Raw genomic sequence first — 25409 nt, forward strand, 5'->3', positions numbered from 1 at the left:
CTATAATATGTAATGCTTTCAATTAAAATAATGCAGGAATAAAAAAGAAATGGATTTAATGTAATCTGTAGAACAATTTCAATTGGTATTTTTAATAATTATTGAAAACTTCCCATTTTTATATTAAAAAATGCAAGTCTTACATTGATTGATCCCATGTCTTATCTTACTGAGATAAAAGAATAGTAGATTAAAATATAGGCAACAAAAGAATTCAACCTACTTTTTTTGCCGTCTTAAGTAGTCAACCACAGCAAGCATTGTTCTTCGAGATATTTTATCCAAATGTCCGTGAACAAGAGTTTCTGGATCTACATTAAAGAACATCTTCACAATAATTCAGTTCATTAATGAACAATAGTCTTATATAAATTTAAAAACAACTCCTATTACAACAAACAGAACCTGGAAAATGTTCCTAAGGGATGCCACCTTTAAGTTTCAAAGTGCTTTTGAATTTCTTTCATTCACTTTATTAAATTTATTTAGAAAAAAAATTACATGGCTGCCCATCTTAAACCAAACTCTGGGTAGCTCTGGGCGGATAAATACACACACGCACACATAGACACACAAGCAGTAAATCCAAAAAAGAAAGACCTAGCAACACAGCTAATCTTTCCAATGCAGCCCACAATACACTCCTCCCATGCCTAAATCTCACCCTATGCTTGGGTGGGTGGGGGGGAACCAGGTCTTAAGTGCTTTTTGGAAAGTTAAAAAGATAGAGACCTGCCAGATCTCAAAGGAAGGGTGTTCTATAAGATGTCCACAGGGTGTTAGGGAGTTTCTGTTGCACACTTCCTAGGTCCTGTAAGATGTCAGCTTTTAAGGGAAGGGACCTGGAGCATGCCTACCCTATCCTATCTTGTGGCACAGGCAGATGTTCTCAGGGAGAGGCAATCCCACAAATAACCTGGTCCCATGACATGTAGGGCTTTAAAGGTAATAACCAGCATCTTGAATTACACCTGGAAGGAAGCAGGAAGCCAGTGCAGTTCACGCAACAGGGGTGTAATGTGGGCGAACCCAGGGGTGCCCAATACTGAGCACACCACCACATTCTGGACCTGTTGTAGCTTCCAGGTGAATATGAATATGTTAACAATTCCTACCCTCTGGTATAATCTCCTGCCAGAGAAGTGTGTGGCTCCCACTCTTACGTTGTTTAGGAAATCATTAAAGGCCTGTTTGTTCTCCCAGGCCTAGAGGTCAGGGTGACTGCGGAGCTCGTTTTGTTTCATTTGGTTCTGGTTGGTTTATGGTTGGGGTTTTGTTCTTCTGGTTGGTTCTGTTCTGTTTAAATGTTTAAATGTTAAATGTTCTGTTTAAATGTTCTCGCAAAATATCAACAAAATTTAAGACAGCACAAACATGGTGAAAGTATGCATGAATTAGAATCCACCTCATCAGAACCTCATTTGTGAAGGTTTGTACCATAATAAATCTGCAAGCCTTTAAGGTACTATAATAGTCTTTGATTTGGATTTAGAGTCATTTCTTTGGACAGGAAATATTTATATTCTAACTGTTAGTTGTATGAATTTTAACTGGTGAGATTTAGCATAATTTAAGATTCTGAGTAAATCAATTATTTCACAGAGAAGAACCAATGATCTCATCCATTTTTGAGGTACTGTCAGATGGAATTTACATGGTGCCATATTTCTTTTATAGAGACTTTTCCAAAATCACATGGTTGTTTTTTTTTATTTGGTGAACTGATGTATGCCTAACTACACTGGCTCACATTCATTTCTCTTTGTCTTTCCTTGTCTATTTTTCCAATGGCAAACCTTGGCACTTTTAAGATATATGGACTTCAAGTACCACTATTTCCTAGTCAGCATAGCTACTGCTGCACCAAAGCAAAAAAATATTTCAGTTTATCTCAGATTCTAGCATAAGAGAAGCTTCAGAGTCTTACCTGGATCTGAATTTGCAGGTGTAGATGAACTGCTGGGTGACAATGAGTATTTGCAACAGGACTGGAAAAACATTTGAACTTGTGCAGACAGAAGACTGTGTCCAGATTTATTTGAGTCATGAAGTAGAATATCATGAATTAAATAGGGAAGGACAGTTTGACAGAAATCAGCCTGAACCTAAAACAAATGTAATGTAAGATTTTGAAAATCCACTTCAATTTCCTTATCTTAGCCCCCTCTGGTCATCTTCATTTCTGAAAATCATACTATACAAAGAATGTATTTTTAAAAAATTTAAATACTAATTATGTTTGAAATATCTGGGCATTGAAGTATCAGTATAGAAATAAATATATTTATTTATTTAATTCAAGTGTTTATATCCTACCTCCATCACGACACTCTTAAAAATAATAAAAACAAAAACCTGTACTATAGCATGTAGTCCTGCCAACATTATTTACCTCACATAAAGGCTTCAGCAACAGAAGGATTTCACTTGTTATCATTCCACTATCCAATAATGCACAAGTCAAGGTCTTAATCCAAATTTCATGACTTTCACTGTGAGGAATCCACAAAGTTACACAATCCAGATCTTCTGAAGGACTCTCTCTTATCTTTCCAGGGACCTCCAAGAGCTAAATATCATTTTTGTTTAGAAACAAATGAAATTTAGTTAATGCCCCTTTAATAGGATTACGTATCTCTCCCATTGCCACAATATCACATACTCTATCACTATGAGATACCAAAATGTTGCATAAAGTGCTTCTTATTGTGTGTATCTGCATCTGAGCATTTTCTGAAGTTTCCTTTTCCAAAAAGCATAATCTATTTGTTTTGTAGGATCAACAATTATGACTTGAGATTCCAAACCAACTTTCTTCCTTGTAAATAAACAAATCCCCAGGGTAGCCATTTTGTAACTGGCTTGCCCTGCACAGAAAATACCTTTTACTAGTGTCCATAAAATATTTCTCAGATTTCAAAATTGGAATGTGCTCAAATAGAAGCTGGACAGCCAACTGTCAAGAATGCTTTAATTTGGATTACTGCTTGGGGGTTGGATGTGAGGGGCCCTTATCAATCTTATGATTCTAGAATACTTTTCATTCATTGCCCATACATTTGTCTTCTCCATCTAGTTCCAATCTGTACTACTGCCACAAAGAGGACAAGGCAAGTAGCGGCTGCTCACCATCTTTTCCCTTATTACTGCTTGGAAGTAAGTTGAAAAAGGAGCCACAAGAAGGAAAGGGAAGAACAGACCTGGAGCCAAGAATCTACCTTATGAATTCTGGGCCTTGAGAAAAGCACAGTGAATCCTATTCCTGATGTTGGATACAACTGGCCATCTGGTTTGCTGAGGGAGGCACGGCTCATCCTTACTGGGAGAAAGAATGACTGCTGTGTCCTAAAGTTTGTACACTGAGCAGACAGTTATCTTATCAAGAGGAGGAATTGATTTACCTTCCTACCCTACATTAACTAGAAAGTGAGGGATGGATTAGAGCCAATTGAACAAATGCTGCACACAGATCCTGCTTTCTCAGTTGAGACTGCATAAGGAGGTTTTCATCTGAACATTTTTAGATTTGCTTTGAAAATGGGTGGAATTAGCCCCTTAACCTGTGATGTTCTCTCTAACTGAGGAAGAAGATTCAAGGCTCTGCACTGAACTTTATACACTGTAAAATACAATACCTTTTTCTTAGATGTTCTGAAAGGATGCAAATATATCAGCATAGTATCTGTCTTGGTTTTGTACGTTTCCCAAAATGTATGCCCTGTTTTGGTGGCTAAAATGTTTTTCAGACAGGCAGCAGCAGCTGATCGAACTTCAATGCTGAAAGTAGTAAGAGCCTTTTTTCACAATTTAACTACTACACACATACAAAAACATCCCCAAACCAGCAACACATACATATTGCGTTGAATATTCGCTATACACTTACCATTGATCTATTAAAGAATTATTTATGAGAGTTAATATTACAAAGACCCACTGAAGTTCTCTGTCTTTAAAGAGATCACATGTATTAGAACTAGATCCATTTTTACTGTGCTGCAGCGCTATGGTAGAAAAATTTATGGGACCAATTTCTCCCAAACAACTTCCAACAGCCTCTGCAAATATAAACATTAACATTATTAAGGTGACTTTGCATATTACTTAAAACCAGAAAAAGAAATCAATATGAAAGGAGGGCAGCTGCACAGCACTTACAATCTGTGCACGTAGCATACACCAGTAGTAGAAGTGCATTTTCTCTTCACGTGTGCTTTATTGGTTAGCTTCCTATTCAATGAATTGAGACGCTTATACAAATAACAGAAAATCTGGGGATCTGCAGCAGTTACATTCTCAACAAGCATTGTGAATTTCAACTAACTGAATCTAACACACTCAAGAAAAAAAATGGGAAGCAGAAGATACAATTTTCAGAATCTAGTAGATATTTTCTGACAATTTCAAGTTACTGGTTGGAAACTAAGGAAGCTGAACTTTAACATATCAGGAAGGCATTCCCACCCTAGAGCCCTCTATATGCAATGGAGTACATGTCCTATACAGGTAGTCCTTGTTTAATGACTGTTCGTAGTTATGACGGTGATGAAAAAATAATTTTATGACCAATCCTTACATTTATGACCTTCACAGGTCTGTAAAGCAAAGGAAAGGTGAAGTAAGCTCATAAGCGGTCATGGTTTCACTTAGCAACTGCTTCACTTAACAACCAAGCTGCTGGTCCCAACTGTGGTCACTAAATGAGGACTACTTGTAATCCTGATCCAGTATTGTCATTTAAATATCCTTCATTTTGGAAATATTATCCAGCATTCTGTAGATAGTAGGCACACTATGTGGATGCAGTGCTTTTGGCACCACTAGAAATAGGTATTTATGATCAGAATATGTGATCCTTCCCAAGCCTAGACTATTCACTTTCCTTTCACATTTAATCACTTACTTTTTCAGTAGCTAAGTTAAATCAAGTTTTATGTTACCTGAAAATTGAACTGAACAGACCAGCAGAAGCTGATATCCAGTGGGGAAAATGCAACAAAAGGCAGGGAAATTACAGGCAGAAACAAGGAATATGAACACAGACAACCCTGCTTTGCTTGTCAAAGGAGATAGGGAAACAATCTTTGTATAACAATTTTAAAAAATCCAAGAACATAAATACTCCTCCAAACTTTTGCAAGTTGGAAACAGCAGTATTTCCCAATTTTTGGAGACGTATAATTCCCACAGTTAAATACCTCCACAAATCAGGTAACTTTAGAGAAATACAAAAATGCAATATTAACAGCTAAACAGTTGACAGAGTATCAATTCAAACAAAAATAATTACTTTGTAATTGTTTTTTTACCTATTTCTTTAGTTACATTATGCTATAACAAGTAATTGAAGTTACACCAGATAAGCTATTAAAAAACCTTCACTCACTTAAATAAGTGATAACTTACCCAAGATAGTATCAGTAGAATGTACAGTTGTTTTTGAAAGTTGTAATAGATAAGCCATCAGCTTCACCATAATACAGTCACTTGGATTTTCTAACATTTAAAAGAAATGTGTATTAGAAACATCTGTAATGTCATAGTTAATAATTATATATTGGCACTTAAGAGCTTTGTCTTCTCTGATATTGTTTTTCACAGAGCATAGAAAGCAAATGAAAAAAGACAGCACATTTATTGACATCCTTGTCATGAAATGTGTTTAGAGGATGTTGGCCCTGGCATTTTCAACATCCTAAAGAAGGCAGGTAAAAGCCCATTCCTTATCCCTTTTGTAAAACATAGTCTACTAGAGATGGCTGACATTATTTCTACAATTTTATCTTAAAAAAACAACACATCTATTCTGCTTCAATAATAGCCTACAAATCTTTCAGTAAAAAGTATTTGTGAGCATTTATGTATGACACAAGATTGATGAACGATTTGGAGAAGCACAAAAAACAAAAGTAACCTGCTTTCAATTACTTGCATTGGTTGGAAGTACAAATTAGGTCAGTTCATATTAAAAAGCCAATCAAACAAATTTCTCCCCTCCCGTAGTTTATATTGGTTTCACATCCTATGCAAACCACTCAGAAGTTGATTCTTGATTTCATTAAGACTCAGTTCCTGGAAAGTGACTATAACACTGCAGACTCTGTTTAGCTACTTTAATGCTACCTGCTAATTTTGTAATGGATTGGTGGATGTTTTGGATGAGTTTTACAGGTAGTACTCATTTACTGACTGCCTCATTTAGTGACCATTTGAAGTTACAATGTTATAAAAAAAATAGCTTTGCAACCAATCCTCGCATTTATGACTGCCACAGCATCCCATGGTCATGTGATCACCACTTGGGAGCTTTGCAATGGCACACATTTATGACTGTTGCAGTGTCCTGCAGTCACGTGATCACTATTTGGGTGCTTTGCAACTGCCTTGCGACAAGCAGAGTTAATAGAGAAGGCGAAGTAAAATTGTAAGTCACAGTCATGAGATTTTCCGCTTAGCTACTGTGGCACTTAGCAACGGAGTTGCCAGTCCCAACTGTGGTCACTAAGTGGGACTACCTGTATATTTTTTTCATAAATAAAATTTATGAAATTAAAAGAAAAAGCAGACTCATTGACTATCGTTTTTTCCCTGACAAATCAAAAGTCATGATTTGTTCTTGGATTATGACACTGGCTTGTTTGAAGAACAAGCTGGAGCTCTTATTGTATTATCCAGGAGGTGTCCATATTTGCTAACTATACACACTGGCAACAAAACCCAAGAATGAGAGACTGAGGAGCCAGAGCTAGCAAATTCAAAGTTAAAAATATTTACTTTTTTGGTTTATTGTTGCATCTGAGTACTGCTAAGTAAATGATTAAGAGCTGAACCATTCTTAATGATATTGATCTATAATTGAATGAATATATTTCAAGAATGGAGAAATAAATGCAGAGAGAAATATGCTAAGATCAATTTTTCCCATACTCTAGTAGAATCAATATAGCAGAAGTTCTAGTAGTAGTAGTAAATTTATTTGTCATGCATCTGTATGGATGCCTTGTTGTACCCCACCCAGTCGCTCTTGTGAGATGGGCAGCTGTATAAATTTGATAGATAGATAGATAGATAGATAGATAGATAGATAGATAGATAGATAGATAGATAGATAGGTAAGTAAGTAAGTAAGTAAGTAAGTAAGTAAGAAAGAGCAGTCTGGACAAGAGTAAAACAGTAATACTACATCATTCTACAATCAATTGTAAAATACAAATGCTAGATGAAGAACCTCTAGACTAAAATACTCATAGCACGTAATATCAGTATCTGTGTATTATGAGGCAAACTGTTTTTTAGTTAACAGGCTCACAAAGGCTCAAGAAAAAGAAGCTAGTAGTAATAGGTTCTTATTAAATTTTGTTGCCTTGTGCAAGGGAAACTACGCAGAACTATACCAGCTAAGCAGGCTAGTTCTGTAAGAACAAATCTGCTCTACTGATAAATTTGAATCGGGTGGATAAGATTAAAAATAAAGAACTGCATTCAGCTATGAGACTGAGGATAGGTAGGTAGGGTAGGTAGATAGATAGGTAGACAGAATCTTTTCCGCCAACTCATTAGAAAATACTGATAGATTTATTTTCCAGTGTTAGCTATGCTAGTAATCAGTTAGGAATGTAACACGCAAGAAACAGTGTAAATATGTTAGAATTATTTCTTAGATCTTCGAAAATAAAAAAAGAATGAAAGGACCAAGACATAAAGCATGCATCAGAATTAGAAAATCCATACCCTGAAATTTTTTCATAAGCTCCATTATTTGTTCTTTATGATCTTCTAGCTGTTTGTGCAAATCATTTAAACCTTCCAGTCTTGTTAAAAACAGTGAATCAGAGATACTTATCGATAGGAAATGGTTAATTTCCTGCAAACATGAATTTGACAGTAAGGATATAATTCATAGATATCATCTTCTATAAAGAGTTACTGCAAAGCACTATGCATCCTCAAAAGCTGAGATGCAAATCTAACTCTTAAATGTATAATTGAATTGTAATCACTTTATTATGTAAAAGCTTTGACATAAGCAACCAAACGATAAAAATATATTATTTCAAGTAGGATGAAGAGAATCCATAAGCAATACTGAACCATTGCCTTGGATTCCAGTTTTTTTTAAAAACTGCTCTGAAGATATTACCTCCAAAAGAGAAAATTTCCCAGTGCTGTATTTAATTTTTTGTTGAGTTGCATGCAGTTCTTTAAAACGAGGACAATCAGGAAACGGATCTAATAGTTTGATTGCTTGGTCCAAATATTCATTTTTTAGATTATCTATCACTAGATACTTCAATAAGCCCAAGACCTAAAAATAAAGCAGCAGTACAATGACGATAATAATTGTAGCAATCACCACCATATAATGTTTTCTTTTTTTAAAAACAGAATTAACACATAATTCAATAATATTTATTTATTTATGATATTTTTATCACTGCCCATCTCCCCCCCACAGGGAGGTAGCTAATTAAGGAGGCAGACAGATTTTTGTGTTTCTTCCTCTCATGACTTAGGAACCCAGCCAAGCAAGGACATTCTTGAGGCCTGGGCCTCTTAGGCTGACTGTTCTTGGGACTAAACACTACTAAAGACTTATTTCTGAGTAAAAACATCCTTCCTACTAACAGTTCTGTGGTACTTTTTTCTATTTTCATTTCAATTCCGTATTTCAAAATGCAGTGGAATCAGCACAGCAAAAAATTAGAGGTTCTATAAGGACAAAGCTTGCTCTTGATATTATTATGCAAAGCAGAGGAAGAACATCCAAAGATTCCCACTGTCTGTTGTTTGAAAACAAAAAAATCACAACTGTAGTTTCCCAACAATGCAATATGATTCACAGTTTAAGGCAGCTCACATGGGGATCTCCCTTCATTTTATCCCAACAATCCCGTGAGCGCAGATAAGTAAGAATTCATGTAAGAGGGGAGATACCAGCATAATTTTTGGGTAATGATTAAGGCAAACTTAAATTTGTAGCCCTCCAGGAATGATAAAAGGTAAAATTACCAAATGTGATTCCAACATTCATAACTGTAATAAGGTTCAAATGATTTTATAGGTAGTTCCTAAGTTATTTGTTTCATAAGCCATGATTCAAGTTTTTAATTTTGATGACACACGTGGGTCTTACTTTCAAAGATGAACAATCAAAGATGATTGTCATATGAAAAGGTGAGCCACAAATTTTATAAAATAATGCCACTTTTTAGATGAAAAGTTATTAACACATGTTGCTTTCCAAAAATTAGATTAATGAAATGCCTAGCAAGCAGTTCCTCTAGAAACTCACCTCTTCTTCAGTTTCAGGTTGTTCTCCAACTATAGGTATTAGTGTACCCACGATAACATGGAGGTGACTAGCTAAGGCATCCCCACAGTACTGTACTGCTGTGTGGCAAACACGATCGAGAAGGTCACAACAGAGCAAGAAGCTCCGGAGAGATACCCCTCTCAGAGGATTTGGCCTAAAAGTAACACAGAGGAAAAATAGCTATTAACACACAAGAATGAAATTTACTTCAATTATAGAGAAGATCATAATAAGGACAAAATATAGAAGTAATTTTACAAAAGGCAAAGGTCTTCTATATCCCTTTCCAAATAAAAATAATGGAATGCAATCCACAGTGGGCTAAAAATCCAAGCAAAGATTTGGGCTCATAAAATATTCCTTTCCTTTATGTCTCAGCTATGTACAAACAGGCTTTAGTCAATTGCTAAATGGATCAACAGCCAAAAAAAAAAACACTGGGTTATATAACAACTAGTGTTTCTTTAAACCGTAATTCCTGGTTCACATCAACAAGCCAAGAAGCGGGAAAGTTAATTTTGGCAAGGAGAAGAGCTAATCTAGCCTTTGCTCAAACTTAATAAAGCTAAATCCTTGTTTAGTATGGCATCCAAATCAAATGTCAGTCAAATTAGAAAGCTCTGCACTAGATGACTAATTAGGATAAACACTGATTGAAATGAATGAAATAGAACTGAACTGAATCTATGTAAAGATAGAATGGCATAGAATGGTCATATTTACCTGTTGCTGATGTGGTGAATCATAGAATAAATCACATCCCGCAGTACAAAAGCCCATGCTCCACCTAAGCCATCCTTTATTTCTTTCAATAATAAATTTACAAAAAAATGATATATCATGAGAATTCTATGTTTTTTATAAATGTTTCTTGTTCCAGATACTTGCTTACATACAGCAAATAAGATTTTCTGGAATGACTCCTACACAAAAGGAAAATATTACATGATCAATCTTTAAATACAACTTACTTCAAGCAATAAAGTGTCAATCTGCCCTTTCAAATTTTAATGCCTTTTGACAGTTTTATGATTCAATATCATCTTGATTTTATTGCATTTTATTTTATACTTTAAAATCTCATTTGGCATATTGTCTTGATGTCTTTTAAAGGCATTTTTTTTTAAAGTAAATACTAGAGGTGTTCAAAATGTTTCAAAATTCAAAACAGCTGATTTCTCACACAGAAGGACATGGCCCGAGCAGCAGAATCTGCCTCTGAGGAAAAGGAGATGCTGGCAAATTAGGGCACAAAGGATGCTGAAGTGCGCCATGCTTCCTAGGTTCTGGAATAGCATCGTGAGGACCATCTCTGCCAGTATGAATGCCCTCCACCCCAAAGCCAGGCTGCACAGGAGACCACACCGCCCTTAGTGGAAAGATGCTGCATCATGCAAGAGCAGGAGACTCACAAGGAGGCTACTTCTAGGACATGACCTATTTAACAGACCCATTACCAACAATAGCTGGTGCAAAGGCTCAATAGCTGCATGAATCTTGCCTGGAGGGTTCTTAAACCAAGCTGGATACTTAAACCAAACCATTACAGTCCAGCTTCCACCCTACGCTCCTGATTTAGATCTATTACAGCTTGTTCCAGACAACATTTTCAGTTTGGCCCTTGTTCTAGAGAACACTGCTTTCTATGCTCAGACTACCTTATTACACTTCATGTTTCCCCCGCTGGCTTCAGAAAACTTAGAATGGAAATGCACATCCCCTGATCTCCAGACCTCACTCTGTGCTAGCAATTCTATGTTGCATTCATCACCACACCACACCACACCACACCACACCACACCACACCACACCCTCTTGTCATTCTCTGGGCTAATGACTCTACATGTAAGCACCCAATGCTTGCCTGACTCCTGCTCTCTTTATACTGGCAAATCGAACACAAGTGCACAGACCTGCCCTTGTACCTTCATTGCTGGGCATATATACACCTGCCATGATTCTCTACAGCCAGACCAAGGAACAGGTGTTACACATTCAAAATGGGATATTTCAGATTTAAAACATCTTGAATTCAAAATGTTCTGCACACACTAGTAAATATTGAAGTGGGGGAAAGGGGAGCTTCTGTATTTCTTAGACTGGAATTTGATATGATAAAATAAATAAAGTTGCCAAGAAATGGTGGCCAAGTATATAATTCCACCCTTCCTCTCCCTAGCGTTTGGAATTGCCAATCCTTAGCCTAAGGTCATTATGTGCATTTTCTCACAGATGTGCATCATTTGCTACAAATGAATTCTGTTGCAGTATCAGAAAAGGGTCAGACGTAACAGACGTTACACCAAGTAAAAGGAAAATAGGTTCAAGGTTGCAAATTTGCAGGAGCATCTGTACGCTTGTTATCATTTCTAGTTCCAACTTTATTATTGCCTACCTATATATATATATTTTAATGATCAGAAAAAGAGTCTTGCACAGGTATTATGAACAATAACACTGCAAATTATTTGAACCTAATTTTCTGAAGGTTTTGTGCCATTCCTCAAAAATAAAATATTATTAAGCGGATTTATAAATGAAAAAAAAAATCCATTCTTAAATGAACATGTCTAATTTGATCACTATTCATATGAATATGCATCAAGCATCTCTTATCTTTCCAGAATTATTGAAATCACAACAAGAAAGCTAACATATTTGAGTTACTGCTTGTACCATTAAATAATTATCCCTACTGACTTAATTTGGGCATCAGACCAAACCATAGCAATATTAATTCTGCTTGTCCAAACATGCAACACACAAAGAATGTACTAGAATTCCTTATTTTTTTAATTTTGAGTTGCTCAGCACTTGGCATAATGATTATATACAAGACCTTGAATGCAGGAACTCTGAAAGCTAAGTAACAGTCATTGCTATTTTATTATTTTATTAATAGTGTGATGACTTGTTATATTTAAAAGGTTACACAGCACCTTAACCTGATTTTGTAGAAATCAGTATTTTTTTCTGGCCATGTTGCATATTTATAAGGAGTTCCATGCTCAGAGGGATGTGCAGTATAAATATAAATAATATGTATACAGTTACACTGATTTAAAATGCAACAGCAGCTATACAGAAATACTGTGACAATATCACAAAACTGAACATCAGTTACTTACAGGATTCTTTGAAAGGATTGCTATAATACCTTTGGACTTAGTTTTATAACAACTATTAATGTAATCCAGTGTAGCTTGGATGATACATGATGGAAAATAAGGAGGATTTGGAGCAGGATCCAGATCTCTGAAAGAGTTGAAAAGATCACAAATCTTTAAAAACCTTGATGAAGAAAATATAGACTAAATGACAGTAAACAGAATTCCATGGGAATGATACACTTCATAGGAGAAAACAGATCAATCTATACTAGAATTACCTCAGCACATATTTTAAATTTATGAATAAGATTTTCTTTACTACAGTTCATCTAATCTGGACCTGCAGTTCAATATAAATTAAGAGCCCTGTGGAAAAGCTTCATTTTGACTTGTATTCTAGATCAATAAGGCTGAGGCTCTTCTAGTTTCAAGCAGGAAGCTGTTCCATAAAACCAGGAACATGACTGAGAAATATTTTCTCCTGGCCTTGGTCTCCTGATCTCACAATAGCAGGGATTCAAAAGCAATTTTTCTTGAAATCTTTGCATCAGATGGGCTGATCTGAATTTCAGGAGGAGATTCTGGAGGCACCTTATTGTCAGGCTATGTATGGCTTTACTGTATAGGTCAAACCCAACACTTTAAATTGCACTGGTAAACCCAATGAAGAGTCTGGAGCACAGGAATAATATTCTCATGGTCTCTAATAAGAGAAAGTAGGCCACTGCATTTTGTACAACTGCAATCTCCAGGTGGTCTTTAAAGGCAACCACATTTGGCATACATCGCAACTTTCAAATCAGCAGTGATGGGACTATGAGTTATTATTGCAAGATTCTTCCATTCCAGATAGGGTTGTAACTGGTATACGAGCAAGAGCTGGGCAAAGGGTGTCCAGGCCAGGACTTTCACCAGACGCAACCTCCACACTGCATGAATTGAATGTTTGAGGCTTCCCTGCAGATTTTCTAGAACCCTGAATATTTCAGTAATCCAAAACATAATACCTACAGGAAAAAAAGATAAAGGTTTCAGAATGGTATTCACAGTCCCCAGACTTGAATATTATTGAAAATCTGCAGGGAAATGTCACTTATGCAATCAGACCTATGAATATTTCTGAGCTAGAAGAGCTCTGCAAGAAAAAACTAAAATAAAAGCAAGAACAGTAACAGTCTTAGCTTGGAAACTGGTATTTCTGCCAAAGCATGTATTACAAAATACAGAGTATTTGCAAGTTCATTCAAACTTTTACACCTGCCATATTCACTATTTTCTCATTTTGAATCTGTAAACAACTGCACTTAAATAGGAAGTATGCATTCAAATTTGGCGAAATATGTTGCATTTAACTCTGTAACATGTATAGGGGGTTTGTCAATTTAACAATGCAATTTGACTAGGGGTGCCTAAACTGTTGCAGTAAAGTTTCATTCTTTAGTAGATTTAGGTTTCAGTAATTTGAATCCCCTGGTATTTATTGTTTTTTTCTTTTCTGATGTGGTATTTATATTGTTTTTATTGTTTTCTTTGCTTTTTAATGTACATTGCTTAGAGTTGCTTCAGCGACTGAGGTGCCTTATAAACTGATTAATAAGCAAATGAAACTATTTTGCTCTCAAATTATTATTTTCAAATAATTAGTACAGTATGTATTTATGACTGAAGCACTGTAACTCAGGGAGGTAAACAGTTGCTCTAAAATATGCCTGGCTATCAATTAGGTCTATACTTAACTAACAGTCACAATGAAAGACATTCCTGAATAGAGGTTCCACCAGCTGAAGAAACACAGAAGACATATATTTGAAATGCAGTGAAGTATGATTAAGGAAAAAAGCATTATACTTATACATAAAGTATATGTTAAACTGTACAGTAAGAAAAATTGTACTGACCTACTGTTACAGTAATAATAGCCTTGTGTGGTGCAGAATGGTAGGCAGCAGTATTGCAGCCAAAACTCTCCCTACGACCCGAGTTTGATCCCAGCGGAAGCTGGATTCTCTCTCAGGTAGCCGGCTGAAGTCAACTCAGCCTTCCACCCTTCCGAGGTCGGTAAAATGAGTACCCAGCTTGCTGGGGAAGGTGACTGGGGAAGGCAATGGCAAACCACCCTGCTCTAGTCTGCCACGAAAACGTCGCAAAAGCGGCATCCCCCCAAAGGGTCAGACATGACTTGGTGCTTGCACAAGGGACCTTTCTTTCATTGTTACAGTAACGTTTTTCAAAACAGACTTCTCCAGTTTCTTAATGTGTCCCCTTCCCAAGTGATTTTAGACATGACAGGAAACAGTTCTCAGCAGATCTTCGAACTTCAAACTGCCATTCCTTTTTACTGTATTTTACCTTTGCTTGACATGCAATCCTCATGGACAATCAGCTTACAAATAAAGAAAACTTCACCCAAATTTAAAATATACAACACATTAATGAAGAAAGGAAAACTGTACCCTGTAAATTTAAGTAAGTCAGAATTCTCTTCCGGTTTGATATTGACTGGCTCATGAAGGGTCATCAACACCTCTACGACAATCTCTGGTAAGCTGTCATGAAATAAACTGTCTATCAGCTGTAAAAACAAAACATAGGTTGACTAGCCTTAAAAGACGAAAGACAATTAATGTGGACACTACCTGACTTATCAATCTTCTGGCACTATATTTAATAAAATATTAAAATAATTTCGTTTTCTCTTTGTTTGCCATATTGTGATACAAACGTAATATGCTTTCCACCAAGCAGAAAGAAGAGGTTCTTTGAAAAAACATTTTGACTGAGGCAAAAACTATTCAGAAAAAAAAATCTCTGAAACAAACTTGAAAAGAAGGTGCTTGGTATCAAATTTAAGGAATTATTCCAATAAAAATGTATTTAAAAAGAGGGGGAAATGGGGGGAAATGCCCAACCCAATTCCAAGAGAAACAAGTTCTCTTGTCTTTCTATTTGTCATTCTTTGTTACTCAAGCTCTGGGAAATAAGAAAGTGGAGCTTGCACTAAATACTGTAGCAACGCAATATGTGAAAACAGAATTCCAGGACTTTACGATGTATTGCCTATTACCAGCTAAATGAAAAACAAATTGAAAAGTTAATAAAAGCTTAAGAAGCCAGGCAGCACAGTTCTTGACATTTTCTGAGGCAGCAATTACCAAGGATGATGAGATTCCTTCCAAGTAGACGTTTGCTGGAAGCTGTCTATATCTGTGGAGAGGAGGCTTTCTTTAAATTTGTTTTAATGTACAAAATAGATTGGACAGCTACACCTATGACTGCTTAGACTGGGCGGGGAATCAATAGGATGAACTCCAGTTTTATTCTAAACTGATACTTATTTTAGGAATGAAAAAAATGAACTGAAGAACTAGCCTAGCCTCATGGAAATCAAAAGAATAAACATCAATAACCTGCTGATAACACTACCCTAATAGCAAAAATGCAAAGGATCTGCATGGTTTACTAATAAAAGTCAAGGAGCATAATAAAACAGAGAACTAAAATTAAATATAAAGGTAACCAATGTAATGAAAACAGGTACAACAACCAGCCTTAGAATTAATAATGGAAATATTGAAGTGATAGATAGCTTCTGCTTTTTAGCATCAACCATCAACAGTAAAGGAACAAGCAGTCAAGAAATACAGCAGCCATGAAGGCCTTGGAAAAGATATTCAGATGCCATGATATGTCTATACCTACAAAGATCAGTGTGACACCCTATGGAAGCAAAAGTTTGAACTTTGAAGAAGCAGAATAGGAACAATATTGATGCTATTGAACTTTGGTGTTAGAGAAGACTTCTGAGAATATCATGGACAGCTAAGTAAACAAACAAATGGATCATTGAACAAATCAACCCAGATAAGCAGGCTCAAATTATCCTACTTCAAACACATTATGTGAAGACCCAGCTTTCTAGAGAAGGCTCTAATGCTGGGAAAGATGGAAGGAAAGAGAAGAAGAGGACAACCAGCAGCAAGATGGATGGACTCAGTTATAGTGGCATCGAGTGCACCATTGGAAGACCTGAATGACCATGTTAGGGACAGATTGTCATGGAGAAAATCTATTTATGTAGTTGCTAAGACACTAAAGAATGTTCAAACTATCGAACAGTGGCACTCATCTCACATGCCAGTAAGGTAACGCTCAAGATCCTGCAAGGTAGACTTCAGCAGTTCATGGAGCGAGAATTGCCAGATGTACAAGCTGGGTTTAGAAAAGGCAGAGGAACTAGAGACCAAATTGCCAATATCTGATGGATAATGGAAAAAGCCAGGGAGTTTCAGAAAAACATCTATTTCTGTTTTATTGACTATTCTAAAGCCTTTGACTGTGTGGACCAGAACAAATTGTGGCAAGTTCTTAGTGGTATGGGTATACCAAGTCATCTTGTATGCCTCCTGAAGAATCTGTATAACGACCAAGTAGCAACAGTAAGAACAGACCACGGAACAACGGACTGGTTTAAGATTGGGAAAGGAGTACGGCAGGGCTGTATACTCTCACCCTACCTATTCAACTTGTATGCAGAACACATCATGCGACAAGCTGGCCTTGAGGAATCCAAGGCTGGAGTTAAAATCTCTGGAAGAAACATTAACAATCTCAGATATGCAGATGATACCACTTTGATGGCTGAAAGCGAAGAGGAACTGAGGAGCCTTATGATGAAGGTGAAAGAAGAAAGTGCAAAAGCTGGTTTGCAGCTAAACCTCAAAAAAACCAAGATTATGGCAACCAGCTTGATTGATAACTGGCAAATAGAGGGAGAAAATGTAGAAGCAGTGAAAGACTTTGTATTCCTAGGTGCAAAGATTACTGCAGATGCTGACTGCAGTCAGGAAATCAGAAGACGCTTAATCCTTGGGAGAAGAGCAATGACCAATCTCGATAAAATAGTTAAGAGCAGAGACATCACACTGACAACAAAGGCCCGCATAGTTAAAGCAATGGTGTTCCCTGTAGTAACATATGGCTGCGAGAACTGGACTATAAGGAAGGCTGAGAGAAGGAAGATCGATGCTTTTGAACTGTGGTGTTGGAGGAAAATTCTGAGAGTGCCTTGGACTGCAAGAAGATCCAACCAGTCCATCCTCCAGGAAATAAAGCCAGACTGCTCACTTGAGGGAATGATATTAAAGGCAAAACTGAAATACTTTGGCCACATAATGAGAAGACAGGACACCCTGGAGAAGATGTTGATGCTAGGGAGAGTGGAAGGCAAAAGGAAGAGGGGCCGACCAAGGGCAAGATGGATGGATGATATTCTAGAGGTGACGGACTCGTCCCTGGGGGAGCTGGGGGTGTTGACGACCGACAGGAAGCTCTGGCGTGGGCTGGTCCATGAAGTCACGAAGAGTCAGAAGCGACTAAACGAATAAACAACAACAAAGTTGCTAAGACTTAACACCAACTTGATGGCACATAGTCAGTCAGTCAGTCAGTCAATCAATCAATCAATCGAAAAAGCAGCCATTCTGCTTACTATCTTGATATATAAATAAAAATAAGTTTCTTTCAGAAGTTAAAATGTTCTTTGGTAAAGGACTGGATTGCAAAACACATGCAAAAGTGGGGCAAAATTGATTGCTCTGATAAAGAGGATAGATGCTCACCAGATGAACCATAAAACTAACATCTGTCTCTTGGAAACCTTGGACAAACTTGAAGATGATTTGCTGAAGAAGTAAAAGGTTAAAGCTCCTGTCTTGGGATCAGCAAGAAAAGTGAATCTAAGTATGATGATACTAGTATTATTAGGCTCTTTTTCAACCTAAAGTCAGGGTAGGAAATACTTCTGACCTGCAACTGAAAAGAAAACAATAGCATAACTTCCAGTTTGAAGCATGTGACGGTATCATAAAATAGTAAATCTGGGTTAAGTATGAAGCCTGAGAAATCTATAGACTTACAGCCTACAGTATATCTAGAGAACCTGAGCATCTTGGCCAGTATGAGACAACAAGATGTTAACCCATTTCTTCTAGAACCTGATTTAAAATTGAATATGAAGGTTTAAAATCCAATTGAAAAGGAAACAGTTACTACTTCCCTGAGCCATGACTCCTCTGATTTCGTTCAAAAAGATGCTGAATTACACAAAAGGTTTATTTTAATGTGACCGGAGCAAATTAATGACAGAGCCTAGTTTAAAAGAGCTGGGTATATGCCACTAATTCCACATTCCTCTCTGTTTCAGTCTAAGACCTGAAGAAAATTTCCAAATACAGTTTGATATGGAGCCCCTGCAGCGTAAGATCTTAAATCAATACTACCATGGCTTGAGGAAAGGTAATTCTGAGGTAGCAGAAAGGACACAAACACCAGAGTGCAGAGCATAGTATTGAACATACTTTGTATGCAAAATGGAAAAAATGCAGAATAGATCAGAAGAATCACAGAAATATAAAAACAAACAAACAAAAAATGACATCAACAAAAAATGTCCAACTTTAAACATGCGTGCTATGAATTTCAGTGATTTTTCTGATGTGGAAATTACTTACTTCTACCTAAGAACTGAAATAATATTTAGAAATTGATGTTTTTTAACCTAGTATCTCTTAGCATTCAAATTCTTCTCATTTAAGACTATAAGTTATAAAAATCAAACTTTTTTTAAAGAAAAACTCTTTTTCAAACTTTACCTGCTTTCCTAAGCAATTTTCATCTTTCAGGATGTCATAGACTTTAGAAGCTGTATTGCTTTTTTGTGTGAATTCACTATCTTCATGGTTTTGGTAGGCAAAATAAGGAAGAATGTTGACAAGGATTTTGGGGAAGCACTGTACCAGAAGCTGAACTTCTTCTGTTTCAATGTGGCTGGCAATGGATTTTACCTCTTCAAACTGATCTCTAATTATTAGTTGTGGAATCAAGATTTTGTAACAGGATCTGCAATTATAAAATCTAATTGAATTATGATGAAATTACATTTGAAAAATAAAAGCCCTGTTGACATGCAACTATCGAATTCTCAAAACATTATTCTAGCAGCCAGTTCAGATTAGACACTGACCACTTCACTGCATTGAGAACTTACTTTACAACAGAGGTGCACAACACCAGACTCCAAGGCACCATGGAGCACCCAAAGCTTGAGTATCATTCTCAGGAACCTCCAAAGTTGTAACATTAAAAATACTGATTTTTAAAATGTTAGCAAAGAAGTAATTATATTAACTATATTTAATTTTAATTAGTGAATTAAGTTAATGAGATGAAATTAAGATAAACCTTGTACAGCGCCCAGAGTCACTTTCCATGAGATGGGTGGCTATCTAAATTTGACTAATAAATAAATAAATAAATTTTGACTGGGTCCTGTCATCTACTTTCACAAGTGCTATCTAAAGTATGCCATTCAAAGACCAACTGTGGCCTTCAGCCCTGAAAAGGATGCTCAACCTTGTTTTAAATGCATGAAGTCAATTCCAAAATTAAATAATACATCTTTCATTGCATTAAATTATAGTAGAGTTTAAGCCTATTTCAGAATATAGCACATCAGTTAGTAAATGCTGCAGCAATCAATCTACAAGAAAAAAGTATAATTTAGAAGCATACCTGTAAAACTCTTCCAAAGTAGGGCAATTAAGCAAAACATATGGAAAAACTGACAGGCTGTAACCACAGTTCAACCACTCAAGAACAAGATAATCTAAATGGGTGCTCATTAAATCTTCTGTATTTTCATAGCCAAAAGAGCCAGAAATATTTTCTAATACCTGTATTTGAAAAATAAATAAGATTGTCAACAGTCAAAGATAATACCATTAATAGCATCCATTATGGTGTCTATAAAGTAAGGTTCAGATGCTTAAAGTTTCCCATTGATGTCTCTCAATGTATTTGTATTCCCACTCAGTTCAGTGAACAGAGAATTAACATTCTGGATAACTATTTAATAACTCTGTCCTCAGGGCAATCTATAACACACACACACACACACACACACACACACTACTGTATAAAATCATGGAAGACTTAAATAAATGCTTCAGTGTAGATCAGTCCCCTCCCAGTATGCCTTGTATAACCTCCAAAGCAGCCCCCACAATGAGCAGGACCGAACTGATTTTCTTAATTTTTACACTTCGCCCCTTAAGAGGCTTGCAGAGTTTTCCAATTTAAGGGAAAAATTTAGGATAGCTTCTAAACCATGCTGAGGCTGAAGACATCCATATTGTCCCTTAAGCCCCCTCAAATCCTGCCCCAAACCCATAAAGGGCCCAAAATATAGCACCCTCTATTGAGATCATGGCATCACAGTTGCCCTTAGCAACATAAACTTTGGCTGCAAGAAAGATGCCCCCTCCCCCCAGTGTTAATGATACACTGGACCCTTACTATAAAGACAGAAGCATAATCTGTCCATCTCCAAACCAGTCTTTAATCAGTTTCAGCTAGTATAAAATATTCTTATTTTTGTAAGGCCCTTGAACTGCTTCATTGCCTACTTCCCAAAGGCAGCAACTGCCAACATCTACAGATTCTGGAAGAGGCTCTGTTTAATCTAGTGCAGCATGGATCCATGTACTGAAGAAAAGAGCAGTCAGAGCTCCAGTAGGGGTCATGCCTTACTTCTGATTATGAGGCCTTGTGAGCAGCTTTTTGTGTTTGTATTCCCTACTGGAATCATGAACAGGAAAAGAAAGACAATAGGGTTTTTTTTAATAAAAAGGTAAAACAATATTAAAAGGATTTAAAACAGAGAACTCGAACAAACCAAAGGTAATAGCTGAATCAATAACAGAAAAGTTTTACAGGGAAATGCTGGAAATAAGAAACTGAAATTTTGTACTTAACAAAAGATACGAAAACCCTGGGAAGGAATTTTGCTACACCAAGCTGATTAAGGCCATATAATCTCTGACTATCCTGGGCAGGAGAAGAATATAACTTATGTTTATATCCCTCCTTATAAAAATCAAGATTCCTACTTTCACTTATTTGGAATCTGTAGAACAATAATATTTACTGCAGGCACTTGAACTTATCTTCTTTAATTCAGCAATTCTCCAATTCAACACACATACCTTCCTTACAAGCTGAGGATCTAATCCATTCTTGTTCACACACTGGAAAATAGCAAACAATGCTTGTTTCTCACACACAGGACTGCTGTGCAAAATCATAGTTATTAACATGAGTAAGACCGTTTTTCTGTTATGCTCTTCATCAGGATGGCTTTCTTGGTTCCCTGTATCATGTGCCTTCAACTGACAAAGCACAAAATGAAAGAGAACTTCTTTTAGTTACACACATAGAAGCTTTAAATTATATTTTTATTAAAATAGCGTTCCAACACAGGTATAAGAACTGATCAAAGAGGTCTACCAGGACAGATCAAATCAGTCTAAATTCACAGACTGTTCAAAAGATTTTCTAAATGTTTAAGTGTTGTAGAGTCTAACATGGCCCAGGTGCCCTTTTATTCCCACACACCTCCTTCTTTCAGCACCAAGGCACTGAGCTCTCTGTCCTTTAAAACTGAATTAGCTGCCAAAGCTTTGAGTCATTCTCTCAAGAGACTTTCTAAGAAAAGAAAAGAGAATGGCAAGCCAGGGGTTCTCATGGGAAGGTTAGGATGATGCCCAAATGGTGGAGAACACCAGTGAGGATGAGGAGGGCAGCAACAGGTTGGGAAGGCATCTGTGGCTGGAAAAAGTAGGATAGGAATCCGGGGGGTAGAAGGGAGAAGAAAGGTGGTAAGCAGGCAGGAAAAACAGGAAGAACTGGGAACAGAAGTGCAGCTGTGAAGTAAGGGAAAAGGAATATGGGGCAGGGAACAGTGGCACAAAATCAGAGAAAATCAAAGAAAACCAACGAAGTACCAAATGGAAAACCAGATGGAGGAGCCATAGACAGAGTCTTCACATAAACTCTTTTCAAACAGATACTCTTGGATCAACAAATGAGGGAAATGTTTACACCTGAAGCCTTCATCCATACTTGGTGATAATTATTACCAATTTCTTTGCTCCTTCTTGAACTTTGATGTACAAGTTCTCAAAAGCTCTTTGCTGGAACTTCAAAGGAAGACCTTTCAATAAACCACTAGCATCTCTCAGTTTCACATCTTGGAACAGGCTTACAATCAAATGGAGAAAAAAAGCAATTTAGAATTAATGTGTATATTCTTTGTTTTCTAAAATAAGGTGTTTCTATTTTGTTCTTATGGTTTTTTTTTCTCTGAAGCAATTTCTTAACTAAGCAACACATACCTTTGTCTAAAAAGATAGACTTAGTGTTATAAATACAAGTGAAAATTTTATCAGCTTGAATTTCTTCCCAAAAGTAATCAGCTTGTAGAATAAGAGTTTAACTAAAAACTGGCCAGCTCATTCTTTTACAAGACATGGACACAAACTGAAAGAGAAACAGACATAACAGACTACTGCAGCACTTTCAAAATCCAACTGTCATCTTCCTGAAGAAAGATCCATCTTTTCTCATACTGTTATTTACTAGAACGAAGTATTTTTCTTCTGCCTCCTAAGCAATGGAAACAGATGTTAACATGAAGTGCTGGGTCTCTAGATCTACCCTAAATCTTCAAACATGAACCATTTGAAATAAGAACGGTTAGAACAGGTGCCTTGGCTGTTCATTCTCATGCCATATTTTTCTGCAGGAAGATGAACTGCTACATAATTTTAATGAACTAGTAATACAGGATAAGCAATTTTAATACAGGCATAAAATCATATATCTAAAACAGGCATAAAAAGCATAAAATCGTATCTCTAAAACTGTGAACACGTGTACCTGATTGCTGACCTAGCCGCAATCATACAAACTTGAAAGTTGTTATCTGCAAGGAACTGAGGAAAAGTATCTCTCACAGGTACATTTTCACATTTAACCGTAAGCACAGCCCATTCTGAATGAGGGTCAGCCTGGGGAAAAAGGAAATGTCCTCATTATATTTTTATGGATTCAGAAACCCCAAATAAGTAGTAGTAGTAGTTCTTAAATGCTTCTGGATTTTTACTTACGTGAAGGAAGGCTGTCATACAATTCACTAAAGCTATTCTTACTGGAACTGAACATTGCCCTTCATTTGCTAAGTGCCTGAAACAGAAAGCATTTAATAACAAAATGTAACCCAGTTTTGAAGAAAAGTCTGACTGTAACCTGTTCTTAGTATTTTTGAAATACACAAGCTTTTCATTAAATGCTTCAAAGGAACTTCGTTAATTTTTAAATTTCAGAAAAGTTAAACCGTGTCAATAATTGGTATAGCTAAGCATCATGTTACATTTTGTTAAGTTTTATTAAAAGGTATCTATTGCCACCACTATAGCATTATAGCTTGAATTGCACTAAATAAATTACTCTTGTGACTTCAAAACAATCATATCCTTTGAGTGCAGCAATATAAAAACTGATTGAATGGATAAACAAGTTGCAAATCCTAGGCATATCTATTTCAGAACAACTGCCAGTAAAGCTAGTAGGAATTTCTTATAGAAACTCAAGCCAAGACTTATACTGTTAAGACACACTTAACTGAATTGTTCTCACAGTCTTTGAATACTGAAGCTTGGATACACACATTTAGGAGTAAATTTGATTGAAATCAGTATGCTTATACTTAATTATACATAAGCATATTTTATGCTTAATTTTACTTAAGTATATTGTATTTACATAATTATATTACTATTGTATAACATAAACAATGTTTCTGTCACAACTTTTTTTCCTTTCCTTTTGTTTTTGTGTACGGTAAATCATTCACTTTTATTTTACCATATTTTATGTTTGAAAATGGATTAATAAAAGCTATCTGGTAATTAAAAAAAAAGAAAAAACGACTATGGCATTCCTGCTATCAAGCTAATAAAAAGAAAGCAAATGAAAGAACACACCAGACAGCAAAATCAACACTTATTTCTGCACTTACTTTACTGCTATTAAAAATGCTTCAAAATATAGTAACAAGAGAGATACATGTAACCAAAGACAGGAGTGACAAAGATGATGTTTTTAGAGATTATCTACCAATGGATGAAATACCGCTTTAAAAAGATCACATGAAGTTGGGAGAACAATGTTAATCAGGGAAGGGGATGGGGATTAAATGGTGGGTCTTGTGCCACTTTGAAGATCCAGCCAGTTGCTGAAAGGGGAGATGGGGCCAGATTTTTAGCTGGCAGATTTTCATTTCTACAGTACTGAGGAGGGCAAGTGGAACACCAGCCAAGGCTCCCTGGCCACTGAGTCTGCCTATCAAGGAAGAGCCACAAATCTTGGAGAATTGCCAAGTCTTAGGCCTGCTCTTTTAAGAGCGTGACTGTCCAGAGCCAATGCAAAAGCAACCCGTGAGACAAATGGCTTTTGAATGAACGGTACTTCCATCTTCCTAGGATTCAATTTAAGCTTGTTTTGTCCTATCCAGTTCCTCACAGCCTCTAGACACTGAGTGAAGATTTCCATGGCATCTCCAAATCAGACTAGGGTAAAGATCTACAACTAGTTCATCATATTTATATTTATAATTCACACCAAATTGATTGATGACCTCTCCCAGCAGTCTCATATTGATGCTAAATAGCACGGGGAGAGAGCCAAGCCTTGTGGCAGCCTAGAGAGGAGTCACCAAGGGAACAACCATTTATCACCCCATGCCACAGACTGGAGCTGACCACAGAGGCAGGAGGGGAACCCTACAGAACAGTGCCTCCCAGCCCAGATGGGTGATCAAGAGGGTTACTATAATTGATGGTATTAAACACTGCTGAGAGGTTCACCAGGATAAGAAAGGCCACTCTCTCTCCAACCAGATCTCAAAACTGGTTACCCACTAGAGTGACAAATGCCATTTTCACCCCACACATAGAGCTATACTCAGTCTGAAAGTTCTAGATTCATCTAGGATGCTGTGTAACCATCACCTTACTACCTTCTCTAACATCTTGCCTAAAAAAAAGGGAGCTGGAGACCAAGTGGAACTTGCCTAACATGGTTGTATTGTG

At 36.6% G+C, this 25409-nt stretch overlaps 1 protein-coding gene across 1 annotated transcript in view; it reads right to left on the bottom strand.

Moving 5' to 3' along the window:
* Positions 1–25409, bottom strand: part of ATM (ATM serine/threonine kinase) — a 78847-nt gene that overhangs the window by 25557 nt on the left and 27881 nt on the right. Inside the window, exons 20-37 of the mRNA XM_063305809.1 lie at positions 23427–23502; positions 23197–23327; positions 22398–22518; positions 21465–21647; positions 19993–20153; positions 19074–19320; positions 14877–14995; positions 12442–12568; positions 10037–10236; positions 9293–9467; positions 8141–8305; positions 7732–7864; positions 5407–5496; positions 3887–4058; positions 3636–3777; positions 2393–2569; positions 1928–2105; positions 224–311 (exon numbers count right to left, since the gene is read on the bottom strand). Coding sequence (XP_063161879.1) covers positions 224–311; positions 1928–2105; positions 2393–2569; positions 3636–3777; positions 3887–4058; positions 5407–5496; positions 7732–7864; positions 8141–8305; positions 9293–9467; positions 10037–10236; positions 12442–12568; positions 14877–14995; positions 19074–19320; positions 19993–20153; positions 21465–21647; positions 22398–22518; positions 23197–23327; positions 23427–23502 — 2685 coding nt within the window. The remainder of the gene's footprint in view (positions 1–223; positions 312–1927; positions 2106–2392; positions 2570–3635; positions 3778–3886; positions 4059–5406; positions 5497–7731; positions 7865–8140; positions 8306–9292; positions 9468–10036; positions 10237–12441; positions 12569–14876; positions 14996–19073; positions 19321–19992; positions 20154–21464; positions 21648–22397; positions 22519–23196; positions 23328–23426; positions 23503–25409) is intronic.

The sequence above is a fragment of the Candoia aspera genome, chromosome 5 (genome assembly GCF_035149785.1).
Source record: "Candoia aspera isolate rCanAsp1 chromosome 5, rCanAsp1.hap2, whole genome shotgun sequence".
NCBI lineage: Eukaryota > Metazoa > Chordata > Lepidosauria > Squamata > Boidae > Candoia > Candoia aspera.